Source organism: Dasypus novemcinctus, chromosome 13 (assembly GCF_030445035.2).
Source record: "Dasypus novemcinctus isolate mDasNov1 chromosome 13, mDasNov1.1.hap2, whole genome shotgun sequence".
Taxonomy (NCBI): Eukaryota; Metazoa; Chordata; class Mammalia; order Cingulata; family Dasypodidae; genus Dasypus; species Dasypus novemcinctus.
The window spans coordinates 52,012,617-52,026,335 of NC_080685.1; the positions used below are offsets into that span (position 1 = coordinate 52,012,617).

At 40.9% G+C, this 13,719-nt stretch overlaps 1 protein-coding gene and 1 non-coding gene across 2 annotated transcripts; one reads left to right on the forward strand and one right to left on the reverse strand.

Moving 5' to 3' along the window:
- Positions 1-307: 307 nt before the first annotated feature.
- Positions 308-13,462, forward strand: PRDX6 (peroxiredoxin 6). Its single transcript, XM_004469420.5, has 5 exons — positions 308-507; positions 4,189-4,345; positions 9,819-9,965; positions 11,098-11,244; positions 12,491-13,462. The coding sequence occupies exons 1-5, from the start codon at positions 413-415 to the stop codon at positions 12,617-12,619; spliced, it is 675 nt and encodes a 224-aa protein (XP_004469477.1). The 5' UTR covers positions 308-412; the 3' UTR covers positions 12,620-13,462.
- LOC111766784 (U6 spliceosomal RNA) lies at positions 6,700-6,806 on the reverse strand. Its single transcript, XR_002798752.1, has one exon. It is a non-coding gene; the product is annotated as a U6 spliceosomal RNA (small nuclear RNA).
- Positions 13,463-13,719: the final 257 nt, after the last annotated feature.

The window sequence follows — 13,719 nt, forward strand, 5'->3', positions numbered from 1 at the left end:
CGGCTTCCTTTCACCCCTAAAGCCCCAAGGCACGGCGGGCTCAACCCCGGCGCATCCCTCAAGCCTCTAGGGAGCCTACGTCACTGAGCACCTAGTCACGTGAGGGGAGACGCGCGCCGGGGTCCAAAAGCCCCGGGCTCTGGCGCCGCTTTGGACCGGGTCCCGGGCGGTCGATCCCGCGCCCAGCCCCTGGCTCCGGTCAGTCCCCGCCCATTCCCGCCCCAAGCCTGCCCACGCCCTCCGCGGCCCCGCCCCCAATCCAGCCCCGGCCCCGCCCCGGCCCCGCCCCTATCCCCGCCCCTCAAGGCTCCATTTACTCCGCGGTGCGGGGCCCTGCGCTCTCCGTGCCAGAGCCAGCCAGCTGGTCGCTGTCAGCTGCGTTTCGTCGCCCCGCCGCGTCACCGCTGCCGCCATGCCCGGAGGTCTGCTGCTCGGGGATGAGGCCCCCAATTTCGAGGCCAATACCACCGTCGGCCGCCTCCGTTTCCACGACTATCTGGGAGACTCGTAAGTGGCCTCCTCGTAGCCTGCGCAGCCTCCGGTTGCGTCCGGGCGCGGAGTTGCCTTCCCTATTTCTCTGCCTTCCGCCCTCCCCTCCCTGCTCGCCGCCCACCTCCTTCCTGCCCCGCTTCCCGCACGTGCCGCTCGCTGTGTGGCCCCGGTCAGGCGTCGGCCACGTCGGCCCCTCTCTGGAGTGGGTCCCCGCTCCGGCGGCAGGAGCCCGGGCGAACGGAATTGGGTTCCCTCAGGTCCAGGCTGCTGGAGGCCGGTGCTGAGGAGTTTTCTGTTTAACTCGGTTTGGTAAACTTTGCGTACCGAGTAGTCGGGCCGAGGCCGGCCAGGGACTCCTGCTTGGGGTCGCAGCGTCCTCCCTCCGCTGTTCTGAAATGTTCTCCCTGGGGAAGATGGGTGTCTAAGGCCAGAGTCCAAGGGCATTTGCTGGCTGCAGGTCAGGGGAAGGGCCCAGCAGGCTCTCTCAGAGTTCTTGCTTGCTGCAGTAGTATTTACAGACTTCTGGGTACAAAATACAAAATTCTAAACCACCGGCTGCCAAGTAAGTGACCAAAAGACTTTTTGTCCAGAGCCTCCTCCAATGGCCAGGATATGACTTTGTAACAGCTTTGGAGAAACCAAGAACATTCTGTATTTAGGTGTTTCCTTCATTCCAGAACTTGCATCACTTTAAGGGAAAGGGTTTCTGAGGTTGTTGAACAGCAGTGACCCGCTTTTGCCAGAGTAGGCTATTACAGGCACGGGGATTCCAGTACCTCTCCAGCCTGAGATCCTTTTGTTTCCTTAGTGTCTTGCCCCTTACTGCTCCCTCCCTCTTCTTCTCTTGCATCCACTACATGACTTTATTGATAATCGCCAAGTTGTGACTTATATAATCTGGCCTGGCACTCATTCCATTACCACTGGGAGTAAATTAGTAACACCTTTATTTTACAGTTTCTGAAACTGCAGACTTTTAATTTAAGTTGCTTCGTTTTAATAAAAAACACTCCAGACGTGTCTAGTTATATTAGAGTGATTCTGGAAATCCAGTAGCCCACTACACAGTATTTTGAGGCTTAGCAATTCCTCCCTGGTTAGTATCCTTTTTATATCCAACATTCAGGGGTGTTTACATATACTTATATATACATATGAGAGAGAAGTTTATGAGATGAAGCAATAATTGGACAGAGCTAGCAGAGAGTCTGGAAGAGTCTTAATGCAGCCTACCTTTACAACCCATAGGTGTATTCTTAGACCACTGGGGAAAAGTTAAGCTTTGTGAAAGAGAGGACTCGGTTAGAAATGGAGAATTTAGCTCTTGAAGGCAATAAATGCAGGGAAAGACTTCAGATATATGGGTTATGAGCAGTCTTAGAATCTAGGTATTAGTATTTCTCCAAAACTCTATAGGATTTTGAGAGTGTATTCCTCCTTAGTTCTGCCTATAACTCCAACTCCCATAAAACAGCATCAAGAACTTCTTAGCTTGTATGGATTAAATATTTATTCTATTGATAACTATAAATGCTATAACTAAGCTAACCATACTTTTTAAAAATTTTGTTGTTTATTCACCTCTGGCTCTATCTAGATTTGGTTAAAAGCGGTAGCTTCTCAGGTAGCCACTATTAGGAAGATGAGAAAGAAAACTGCATCTATAAACAAATAATATGCAAGTCTGCCTAGGGTCAAGCACTGTATAGTATTCCCTACTGTTCCCTGAAAAGAAATTTGGGCACTTTCTATCATTAATACATGGATTTTTGCCTAAAATATAATTTTGCCAAACTTGATTCTATATTTGATCTCCGTTTAGACTGCCAATTTCCATCCAGGTATTTTGGGGGAGGGTGATTCAAATAATTTCAAACCTTATAGATGTCTGCCCCTGACAAATCAAAACTAAAGGGTTTCGGGTACTGAATTTGGTGAATTTATTGAGCCTTGTGACTAAGTATATGGTATACTTATATGGGTTGGAAGCATCTTCTCCGTAGTATTAATACATCTTCAGTAAACTTCCAAGGCTTTCCCTTAAACAGGAAAGCTTTTGTTTTCTGAAAATGAGGAGGGAAAGAAATGGGATAATGTATAATACTGAATTACTTTTAAGAGCAGCAGTGAGGGGACTAATATTACCTATTTCTTACTAGTCTTGCCATAGGGCCTCCATCCTTTGTGTTAAGTCTTTTCCTTTCCTGAAGCCCTGGGAGTTGAGTGGCAAATGTAGTTGGGAAGAAGATTGCCCTGGTCTCTGCTTTGTTCTTTGTACTCTGGGAAACTTTTCAAACTTTTCCATGCTTGGCATCTAGCCTAGTTTTAGTGATCTACTAGTTTGGGACCCTACCTTATTCTTGTAAGTGGATGGGAGTGTGGAGAACTGGTGTTAAAATATCCTTTTCAAGGAAGTACGCTATGAAAAAAACTAGACCAAAGATATTCATATTGTTTGATTCCATCTATACAAATATAAATGCAAATAAATTAGACACAAATAGAATAGCAGTTATGTATGGCAAGGGAATGATACATTGATAGGTGACTGCTGAAGGGTGGGTAGGGTTTTAAAAAATTGTTTATTATTATTATTGGAGTAATGAAAACTCTCTAATATTGATTGAAGTGATGAATGCACAACTCTTGATTATTCCAAATAGCATTGATTGTACACTTTGGATGGATTATATGCTTTATGAATATGTATCAATAAAATTTATTTTGAATATATATATATATCCTTTTCAATTGAAAGAGTTGTTTCTGTTGCTCAGGAGAGGGAAATAGTAGCCCAGAAGTTCTTGGTGAGTCTTAGTTTGAAATGAGCTTAAAACTATACAAGTTTAACCTTAGACGGTGGTGATTTAAATATTAGTATTTACTAAGAAACTGCAGTTTTAGAACGCTATTGTAGGCTGTCAGTTTTCTACTGCGTAGTCTGAAGCAGGAAGAAAAAGAAACTACAAATGAGATAGGTAAAACTGTTTAAAAAGTTTCCTTTTGTCAGGGTATAAATATTGGGTATCCTGTTTGGCAGGTTAGATCAGTAGTTTTACAAAAGATTTTATATCCAGTCACTTAAGCCAAGTGGCAGCTTAATTTTATATATAAATAGAGGATAGAAACCTCTTTATTTTAGATTACACAATCTGTTTATTATTGTAATCAGGCATTTGTTTGGATTCAGGGCATATTGGGACATCGATTATTAGAGCTGAATGTCAGGGTTTCTGTGCTTAGGGGAAAATGTAGAAGAGGGTAAGAAGGAAAAAAATTTATTTTAATAAGCTTCTTGGTTTAAGTAGCAGATTTTATCAGCTGAAAAGGAGTTAGGATGGTTCCATAGTCATTAAAAAGAGGCAACACCCCTAAATAAGTCTTTTTAAATATTATTTTAGATTTCATATCTCTGATTGAATTGGGCTGTAAACATAGGCTTTTCTGGAGGTAAGAGGATTTAAAAGCATTGCTCAACAGAAAAGTTTAAAAGTAAAGTTTCTTCATAAGCATTCACTTAAGAAAGAGAAAGAGAGAGAGAAAAGGGAGGGAGGAAAGGGAAGGAATAAAGTAATAAAAAGGAATAAAGTAATAAAAAGGAATAAAGGAATGGAATACCTGTATTTGATCCAGGAATTCTCTGTGTGGTGTTGGTAATGCCTCTCTATTCAGTTGTGACCTTTTCCTTCATTTCAGATGGGGCATTCTCTTCTCCCACCCTCGGGATTTTACTCCAGTGTGCACTACGGAGCTTGGCAGAGCTGCCAAGCTGGCACCAGAATTTGCCAAGAGGAATGTTAAGTTGATTGCCCTTTCAATAGACAGTGTGGAAGACCATCTTGCCTGGAGCAAGGTATAGTACCAAATGAGCCTGAGGTTATAGATCAAGTTACAGATAATAAATAGCTGGACTTAAGAGGTGAAGGTACAAGTAAACCTCAGGTTCATACTTCACTGATTATAATAACCTGTACATTGCTAATTCCAGTGGTCAATTCTTGTCCTACTCAGCCTAACAGCAGCATTCAACCTAGCTGATTACTCTCTCCTAAATAGTTTTCCTTTCCTGCCTTCCTACATACCACACTCCTAGTTTTCCTTCTTTCTCTAGCTATTCCTGCTCACGCTTTTGGATCTTTATCATTTCTTAACTCCTAATTAATGCTGGAGTTGTCTTGAACCTATTTCTTGGAACTCTTCCTTTGTCTATCTATACCCATTCTTTTGGTGAGCTCATCTAGTCTCACATCTCTAAATACCATTTATATGTTGTGATTCCCAAATTTCCATCTATAGGCCAGATTCTCCTGACCTCCAGATTGGGATAGCTACTGCTTACCTAGCATTCCGTCTAGGATATCCAGTCATGCAAATCGAGCATGTCCAAAACTGGGCTTCTGTTCTTCACCCCAACATCCTACTCATCTCAGCTAATAACAATCACATTTTTCTAGTTGCTCAAGTCAGGAAATCCAGGAGTCATCCTTAAATCTTCTTGTTTATTGACATCACTTGTCTGATTCATTAGCAAACTTGTTTGTCAGCTCTAACCTTTGAAATACATCTAGAATTATACTTGGAAGACTTTTCCCCAGTTACCTCGTGCGGCTTGCCTTCACCTCTCTCTGGTCTTGACTCAACTGACACCTCATTAAGGCCTTCCTTGGCCTACTTTGCTAAAGTCATAATTCCCTTCTGTACTCCCTCTTCCCCCTCTAATTAATTTGCTCTTTAGCACTTGTTGCCATCTAAAATATTCTGCATATTTCTTGTTTGATTTGTTTTTCCCCACCAGAGTATAAGTTTCAGCGGTGTTTTGTGCAATGCTGGGTGCTCAGTGTATCAGGCAGTCAGTAGTTGTTGAATGAAAGAATGGAAGAAGGTATCTACTTTGAGTGAAAGAATTTGGAAAATAATTTTGGTGAGCCAACACTTGCTTGAGAATATTTTAAGAAGTTTGCTACAGTGTGCAACTAAATAATAGTGATAGCTAACTCTTAATGTGTACTCGGCACTCTTTCAAGCACTTTGCCTATAACTGAATAAAAGATGTAGTATTTTACTGATCTGTGGGTTGGCAACCTGGACTGCATCCCATGGCTACTTCAAATCAGTTAATCCTCCTGTACATGATAAAAAAAAATCATGTACAGGAGAAAAGGGAAGGCCAGTTCTCTTTTGTAGGGTGGATTTTTCTTTCATCTCTTACATTTGGCAGCAAATAGTAACTGGCATTTCTATAGTTTTCTCACAGGTAGTTTTTTATTACTTTAAGTGCAGCATTACTTTAAGGGAGGTATGTGTTTTTGCCTTCATTTTTGTACATGAGAAAAAAAATATTTTTTTTTGGACCAAACAGTCTTTATTTATTTATTTTTTTAATTTAATTTTTATTTTTTTATTCATTTTTTTAAAAATATTACATTCAAAAAATATGAGGTCCCATTCAACCCCACCGCCCCCATCCCGCCACTCCCCCCACAGCAACACTCTCTCCCATCATCACGACACATCCATTGCATTTGGTAAGTACATCTCTGGGCATCGCTGCACCTCATGGTCAGTGGTCCACATCATATCCCATACTCTCCCACGTTCCATCCAGTGGGCCCTGGGAGGATCTACAGTGTCCGGTAATTGTCCCTGAAGCACCACCCAGGACACCTCCAAGTCCCGAAAACGCCTCCGCATCTCATCTCTTCCTCCCATTCCCCGCACCCAGCAGCCACCATGGCCACTTTTCCCACACCAATGCCACATTTTCTCTGTGGACCTTGGATTGGTTGTGTCCATTGCACATCTATGTCAAGAGGAGGCTTAGATTCCACATGGATACTGGATGCAATCCTCCTGCTTTCAGTTGTAGGCACTCTAGGCTCCGTGGTGTGGTGGTTGACATTCTTCAACTCCATGTTAGCTGAGTGGGGTAAGTCCAATAAATCAGAGTGTAGGAGCTGAAGTCTGTTGAGGCTCAGGGCCTGGCTATCATATTGTCAGTCCAGAGATTCAAATCCCCTAGATATATCTTAAACCCCAGCACCAACTACAATTCCAGTAAAGTAGCATGAAAACCTTGTGAAAAGAGATCCCATCTGTGTCCAGCTCCATCACGCAGAAATCCAGCTCCAAAGATGGGTCATCTGACATGGCAGTGAACCCCATCTGCCATGACCATAGAACCGGTGGGTCTCTTTAGCCCTCAAAAGAAAAAATATGGAACGCTTCACGAATTTGCATGTCACCCTTGCGCAGGGGCCATGCTAATCTTCTCTGTATCATTCCAATTTTAGTATATGTGCTGCCGAAGCGAGCATGAGAAAAATTTTTGACTGAAGTTGAAAGCACTTGCTCAAGATTGCGCAGCTAGCAAATGATGGCAATGGGACTTGAATCTCAAGTGGATGTTCTTCTTGGTATTAGATGATAGAAAGTTGGAAGTAGTTGGAAGTAGCCTGTCTTAGGATAGAATAAAGCCAAAACATGGTTCTTTGGTGTGCTGTAATACCAATCAAGTAAGCAGCAGGATTGGGCAGTATTGCAAAGCAGTAATAAAAACTACAAAAGACTGACCAGAGAATTTATAGCTGCAGTGGTTTGAAGCTATGTGCACCAGAAAAGCACCTATGGGTGTGAACACATTGTAAATAGGACCTTTTCATGAGGTCACTTCAGCTATGGCGTGGCCCATCCCAATCAGGATGGGTCTGCATCCTATTACTGGAGTCCTTTATAAGCAGAGAGAAGGCCACAGGAAGCAAGAAACTAAAGACCAGTGGAACCCAGAAGAGAAGAAAGAGGCCACCATGTGTACTGCCATGTAACAGGAGCCCAGGACCAATGCCAGTCTCTGGGAAAAAAGCATGGCCTGGATGATGCTTTGATTTGGACTTTTCCTAGCCTCAAATTCCCATTGTTTAAGCCAACCTATTGCATGATATTTGCTTGAGCAGCCAAGGAAAAGGAAAACAGTAGCCTATAGTATAATACCTCTTAAAGTTAGAAGCATAATCAGGTTTGTTTTAGATGATAAACCTCTGGCTTAGAAGTTTTCAAAATTTGATTGCATTGAATAGGAAACAAGGTCCAACCATCAGAAACAGTACCCAAACTTTGGCATCCTAAAGGTAATATAGGAAAAGTCAAAGTGCCTCTAGCATGAAACACATATTGGCTATTTATAGTCATGGTGACATGACAGACTATGAAAATAGAAGGGAAATTGAAAGAGTAGTGTTAAGGAATTTGTTAAAATGTGTTTCATCCATTTCAAACTTCCTAATGCCACTTTTGTCCTGTCACAACTCTGTTGAAGAATCCTCAAAGGTTTCTAAATCTGCAATGCCATCAACCTGTTTTACTTTCATGGTTCCCCCCATAATAAATAGACCTTATTCCATCTTTAAGTCCTTTTTCCCATTACTCCCTAAAATTCTACCCACTAAGTTTCTCACTGTCCCATCTGTAGTTTAGGCTCAGTCTTGCTGAGCATAATGTCAGTCATTGCTACCCCAGCCTAGAATGTTTTCCTTTCAGTGAAAAATCTTATCCATCCTTCAAGAGGCCAGGTAGATTAAAGCAGGGGGAGCAAGGAAATCAGAGTGCTTGAGTCTCTTCTAGTGGTACAGACTAGCTGTCACTAGTTTGACCTCAGTGGATCTGGTAGTAAATTTCAAAAAGGGTTTGGAATTTTCTCTCTTCCCTACTCTTCTGTTTAAAGGGTAAAATATTAATATTTAGAATGGAAAGAAGAATAATTGTATGCATGCTTAAAGAAAAAAAAAAAACAGCACCCTGATGAAAACATTGGGGAAAAAACTTGTACCTGGTTTTGTTCACTTCATCCTTCCTGTCTGTTATGTTGATGGAGATGGTTATTTCATTCTTTACTGTTTTGTTTTCTCCTTTTTATCTGAAGTATCTTTAGTTTATTTGATAACCATTGTTTCAAGCTCTGCCATATCTGGAGTATCTGTTAGTTATTAGTATTTTTATGTGTCAGGAGTGTGGCACCTACTGTTTAGTGTGTTTTATTTGCAGTAAACTGATCTCCGTAAGATTTCCTTTTGAAAACTCCCCCTCCCCCTTTAATTTTTACAGTCCTTAATGTTTTACTAAATATTAAGTGTTCTTTAACAATTTTGGTGCTTATGTGTTTCAGGGGACAAAACTAAAATGAATCTGTCATTACAGCAAAAAGTGTTTAAAACTCACAGATCAAATGTACCTTAATGAATTTTTTTTTCATTTAGATTTCAAACTGATAGAATTGCCATTTTAACACATATCATTGGAGATCTGCTTATTTGTAAATAGCCTGTTGCTCATTTGGAAAAACAAACCAGTGAACAGAAAAAGATAAAAATAAAAAAGAGGCCAGGTAGAAGTCCTACCTATTTCTTAAAGCCTTTCTAACTAGTGAACCTCCAAATGGAGGTATTAATAATTTACCATTTACAATCTTCCACTTAATTATTATAGTCTTGCATTTGCTATTGCTTTTATGAGAATAACCTAACCAAATTAGAAGTTCTTTTAAGGCAGGAACCATGTCTTACTCATCAGTATTCCACGTGGACTTGCCATTATGCTAAGCCCACTTCATGTGCTGCATAAGTGTTTGATCAAGTAATGAAGCTAGGCTCCACTCACCCCCAAAAGCATCCTGTGATAGAAAGAGTAGAAGTGAATGAATGAATGCAATCTTACTAGGGGGAGAAGGAGTACATTATTTCCTTCAGATTAGATTTGAAATGCTTGGGTTTTCTATGCAGATTTCACCTTGTATAAGATTACCCCATTATGTTCACCTATAATAGACCTAGCTTTGACCTTTACTTGTCCTTGAAGTATATCATCTCAATTCTGTGTTTGCTTTAAGTTTTACGATATTTTGTTTTATTTCTTAATATCATGTAGCTTAATGTCTGAGGGGCAGGGATCAGATCTACATAATTTTCTTTTCATGTGGCATTATTTCTAGATGTGATAGAAGTAATGAACCCATTGCTTCTGATGATAAAGTATTTGGGTACCCAGGGGCACCTTTTAAAGTCACTGCTGCTTTCTTAAGCCATAAAAGCATATCAAATTTTAAGAGAATTGGGTGTGAAAAGGTCTGTGCTTATTGACTGAATACTGTACCCTAATTGTTATTCTATCAATGAATAATTGGGGTGAGGAGTGTGCATTCATTCATTTTATTAAAATTTTATAGAGAAGAGTATTATGATTATGGTGTTCTTCCCTATCTTGCAAAATGAGGGCTCATTCAATTCAGAGGATGTACCTGGTGTAAACTTCTCTTTCCCCTTTCATCTGCATTTCAGGATATCAATGCCTACAACGGTGAGGCGCCCACAGAAACATTACCTTTTCCCATCATCGATGATAAAAATCGGGACCTTGCCATTCTGTTGGGAATGCTGGACCCAGCAGAGAAGGACGAAAAGGGCATGCCTGTGACAGCTCGTGTGGTAAGTGTCAGAAATCCATTTTATAGTTTATATGACTGACCAAGCTATATGTCCATGTAAATGCTTAGACCAACTAGAAGGAAAATGGAAATATATCCACTTATGAAGTCTCTATGTATTATTGATAATCTCACTGGTTATCTGTAATATCAGTGCTAGATGGCTGAATTTTCCAACTATAATTTTAAACTACTTAATTCATAGTTCTTGAAATTCTACATAAAAATAGTAGTTTTTCCTAAGATACCCTCTAGGATTTAGAAATCTTTTCCATAGCTCTCCTGACAGCTCTGTTTTTAAAGTGAGCTACCATTTCCTTCTTCATAAGGTAGCTCTGTTTTTTTCTGTCTACTGCCCACTAGAGAATAACTCCAACCCCTTATCTGTATAAACATACAGCTCTTTGAGGGCCAATATCAATTCCCTAGTCTGATAGATTTTGGCATAGTATCTTCCTAGAGCCTGTCCTGGATTAATTCACTTACAGTTTTTCTTACTGAAACAGTCAGAAACCAATATAATTCCTTTATAAGTTAAGAAAAATAACATAGAGAAGAAAATTACCTACATTCCAGGCACCCAGACTAATATATTGATGTATCCCTCTAGGATTTTTTTTTTAAAGATTTATTTTTATTTATTTCTCTTCCCTCCATCCCCCCCACCCCCCCCAAGTTGTCTGCTCTCTGTGTCCATTCGCTGTGTGTTCTTCTGCAACTGCTTCTATCCTTATGAACGGCCCCAGGAATCTGTGTTTCTTTTTGTTGCGTCATCTTGTGTCAGCTTTCCTTGTGTGTGGCATGATTCCTGGGCAGGCTGCACTTTCTTTCGCGCTGGGCGGCTCTCCTTACGGGGTGCACTCCTTGCGCGTGGGGCTCCCTACACAGGGGCAGCCCTGCGTGGCACAGCACTCCTTGTGCGCATCAGCACTGCATATAGCCAGTGCCACACGGATCAAGGAGGCCCAGGGTTTGAACCGCAGACCTCCCATGTGGTAGGCAGACACCCTATCCATTGGGCCAAGTCTGCTTCCCCTCTAGAATTTTTATTAACCCCCTCAAAAAGTTTTTACTGGCTGCAGCACTTTCTAAGTGGCTTTAACATCTAAAGCATTTCATTCTGTGCTTTGCAGGTGTTTATTTTTGGTCCTGATAAGAAACTGAAGCTGTCTATCCTCTATCCAGCTACCACTGGAAGGAACTTTGATGAGATTCTCAGAGTAGTTATTTCTCTCCAGCTGACGGCAGAAAAGAGGGTTGCTACCCCAGTTGATTGGAAGGTAAAGAGGATAAGAGGGCAGAGATTCACTTGCCCAAAATGCATGAGGGGCCAGTCTCCTAGTGGCTCCCTTCTGTTCTTGTTTCTGGCTTGCAAGTACAATGGGAAAATTTTTCATGGTAAGAAGCCATTTTCAAGGCCTTTAATGTTTTTTATATAAAACACAAACTTCCTATGTTACTTTCTACCTTTTAGATTGGACAAATTAATTGGTCAGAATGATTCTTTTCCTAATACAGAGATTTTTAAAATATAACAGAACTTTGATTAGCCACTTTCTCAAGCCATGGCTATAAAGCTATTTGGTATGATAATGAGATGAAACATGTCATGACATTTATTTCTCTCGCACTTCAGTCTTTTACACTCAGAAACCTATATAGCTTTTCATTTCTTGAATTTCTGCAATATGTAGGACATAGGTAGCATCACAAGAATGTCTTAACTTTGCTACATTTCTTAAATATGTTAACCTAAATAACCAAGAGTTCTGAGCTCAAGTCCCAAGTTTTGTGATTTTGCTGCTACTTTTCCTAATAGATGAGTCATAAGGATTATATATACATTATCAAACATATATTTCTTGAGCCTGGTGGTATTTTAATAATACAGCAGTGAACAAAAAAGGTCCCTTGCCTCATAGAATATACACTTGAATAGAGACAAAAAGTAGTGTTTAGTGTATTTTAGCGGGTCATAAGTGCCGCAGGTTCTACAGAGAATAATCAGGCAGAAGTTGGATGAATTGGAGTACAGCGATGAGAGGGCTGGTTTTGTATTTGGCCGTTCAGGCAGGGACGTTTGAGAAGGATGTAAAGGAAGAAAGAAACCAAGCCACTGCATATTTGTGAGGGCAGGAGAAACAGCGAGTACAAGGACCTTTACCTAAAAGTGAGCTTGGTGTGTTTGAGGAATAGAAGGAAGGCAGTGTGTCTGCAAAGGCAGCAGCAGGAGGTGGGGGAAGATGCTAGAGCTCAGAAAAGAGGCAGGACCCCTTTGCACAGGGCCTGGTTGACCATGGACAGGACTTAGAATTAAAATCTAAAGTGGGGTGGGAAGGCATTGCTGCAATTAAAACAGAATGGCTTCTTGGTAAGGTAGGGAAATAACTTCTGAAAATCTTCTCAGAGGGGAGAGAGTAAAGAATACTTGACTGATCTCTTTAGCACTTATAGCTCCTTCTCTAAAATTTGTCTTTAGGCTTTACAGTAAGATTGTATTTTGCCTTTCTCAATATCTCTCAATAGGATGGAGACAGTGTGATGGTCCTTCCAACCATCCCTGAAGATGAAGCCAAACGCCTTTTCCCTAAAGGTGTCTTCACCAAAGAGCTCCCATCTGGCAAGAAATACCTCCGCTACACTCCCCAGCCTTAAATTTCTCCGGGAAGTCCATGTTGGAGCTGCTCACTTAGCACAACAGTGAGCCAGAGGATGCCATCTACCAATCATGTTTTCCTGCAGCAATTCCATAAAAACATCCTAGTGTGATCACAGCCAAGGTCTTTAGGTTGCTATACTACTGGCTTATTAAATGAAAATGGCACCAAAAATTTCTTGGGATTGTTTACTCTGTGCCTTCACCAGATTTCTGTTCTGTTCAATTATCTCAGTATTCTGCTGGCTCTCCCTGAAATATATTCTGTATTTGGGACTGGAATCTATAACAGGGTTTGTGATCAGCAAGTCAGTGACGGTTGAGAAAGCCTGTTTGACTCCATCTTAGAATGGCTCAGCTCTTTAGCTATTCTAATTAAATCCTTTGTTCTGTTAGCCATTTTGGGGAGCAGTAGAACTTGAGATTCACCTTTCTTTGTAAATACCTAAGTATGTAACCCAAAACTTACAGATATCCAGATATTTTTCAACATTCAATATTTTCACCACAGCTGGAAGGGAAAAAAACCAATTCTGTACTTTTTCAACTGAAGTAGGAAGAGTGGGAGGAGGGAGGAGGGATTTTTTTTTAAAAAGGCTCCCCTTGACCGTCAGGTATACCCGAAAGTGGGAGCTCATATGTCAAGTGCCATGTGCCCTTCACACAGAGTATTTCTGTACATCTGCTCTAAAATGCAATATACATAAAAGAGCATACCTAGGATGGAGAGGAAAGGATGATTTCAAATGTTTATTATAGAACTGTTCTTGCAGTAGGTGGCTATTTTCTGAATTTTCCTTTTTTTTTGGGATTAGCAAATAAAATCCTTTGCTAAAATCGGATTGGAGAATTTTGTTATATTTTCATTACTAGTTTAGACTCATCTTGAAGGGCAGAGGTTTCTTTGTTCCTAGGATTGTTACTAGTACTCTCCTCTAAAGACAAATTTATAAAATTTCATGTAACGAAAATTGGGAGCTGGTGAAGAACATGTGCTTTTGATTTCACCATTTCCTGACACATTTAGCTTCTTCATGTTATTTGCCTGGATACAGTTGTCCCTAATTGTAATCCCTGTTGTAAAGAACTCTGCTAATCT

What these genes read in the sequence shown, in the direction of transcription:
- PRDX6 (XM_004469420.5), top strand. Translation starts at nt 413, where the DNA reads ATGCCCGGAGGTCTGCTGCTCGGGGATGAGGCCCCCAATTTCGAGGCC. An exon ending in TGCCTGTGACAGCTCGTGTG is followed by an intron (nt 9,966 to 11,097) that starts GTAAGTGTCAGA and finishes TGTGCTTTGCAG; the next exon opens with GTGTTTATTTTTGGTCCTGA. An exon ending in CTACCCCAGTTGATTGGAAG is followed by an intron (nt 11,245 to 12,490) that starts GTAAAGAGGATA and finishes ATCTCTCAATAG; the next exon opens with GATGGAGACAGTGTGATGGT.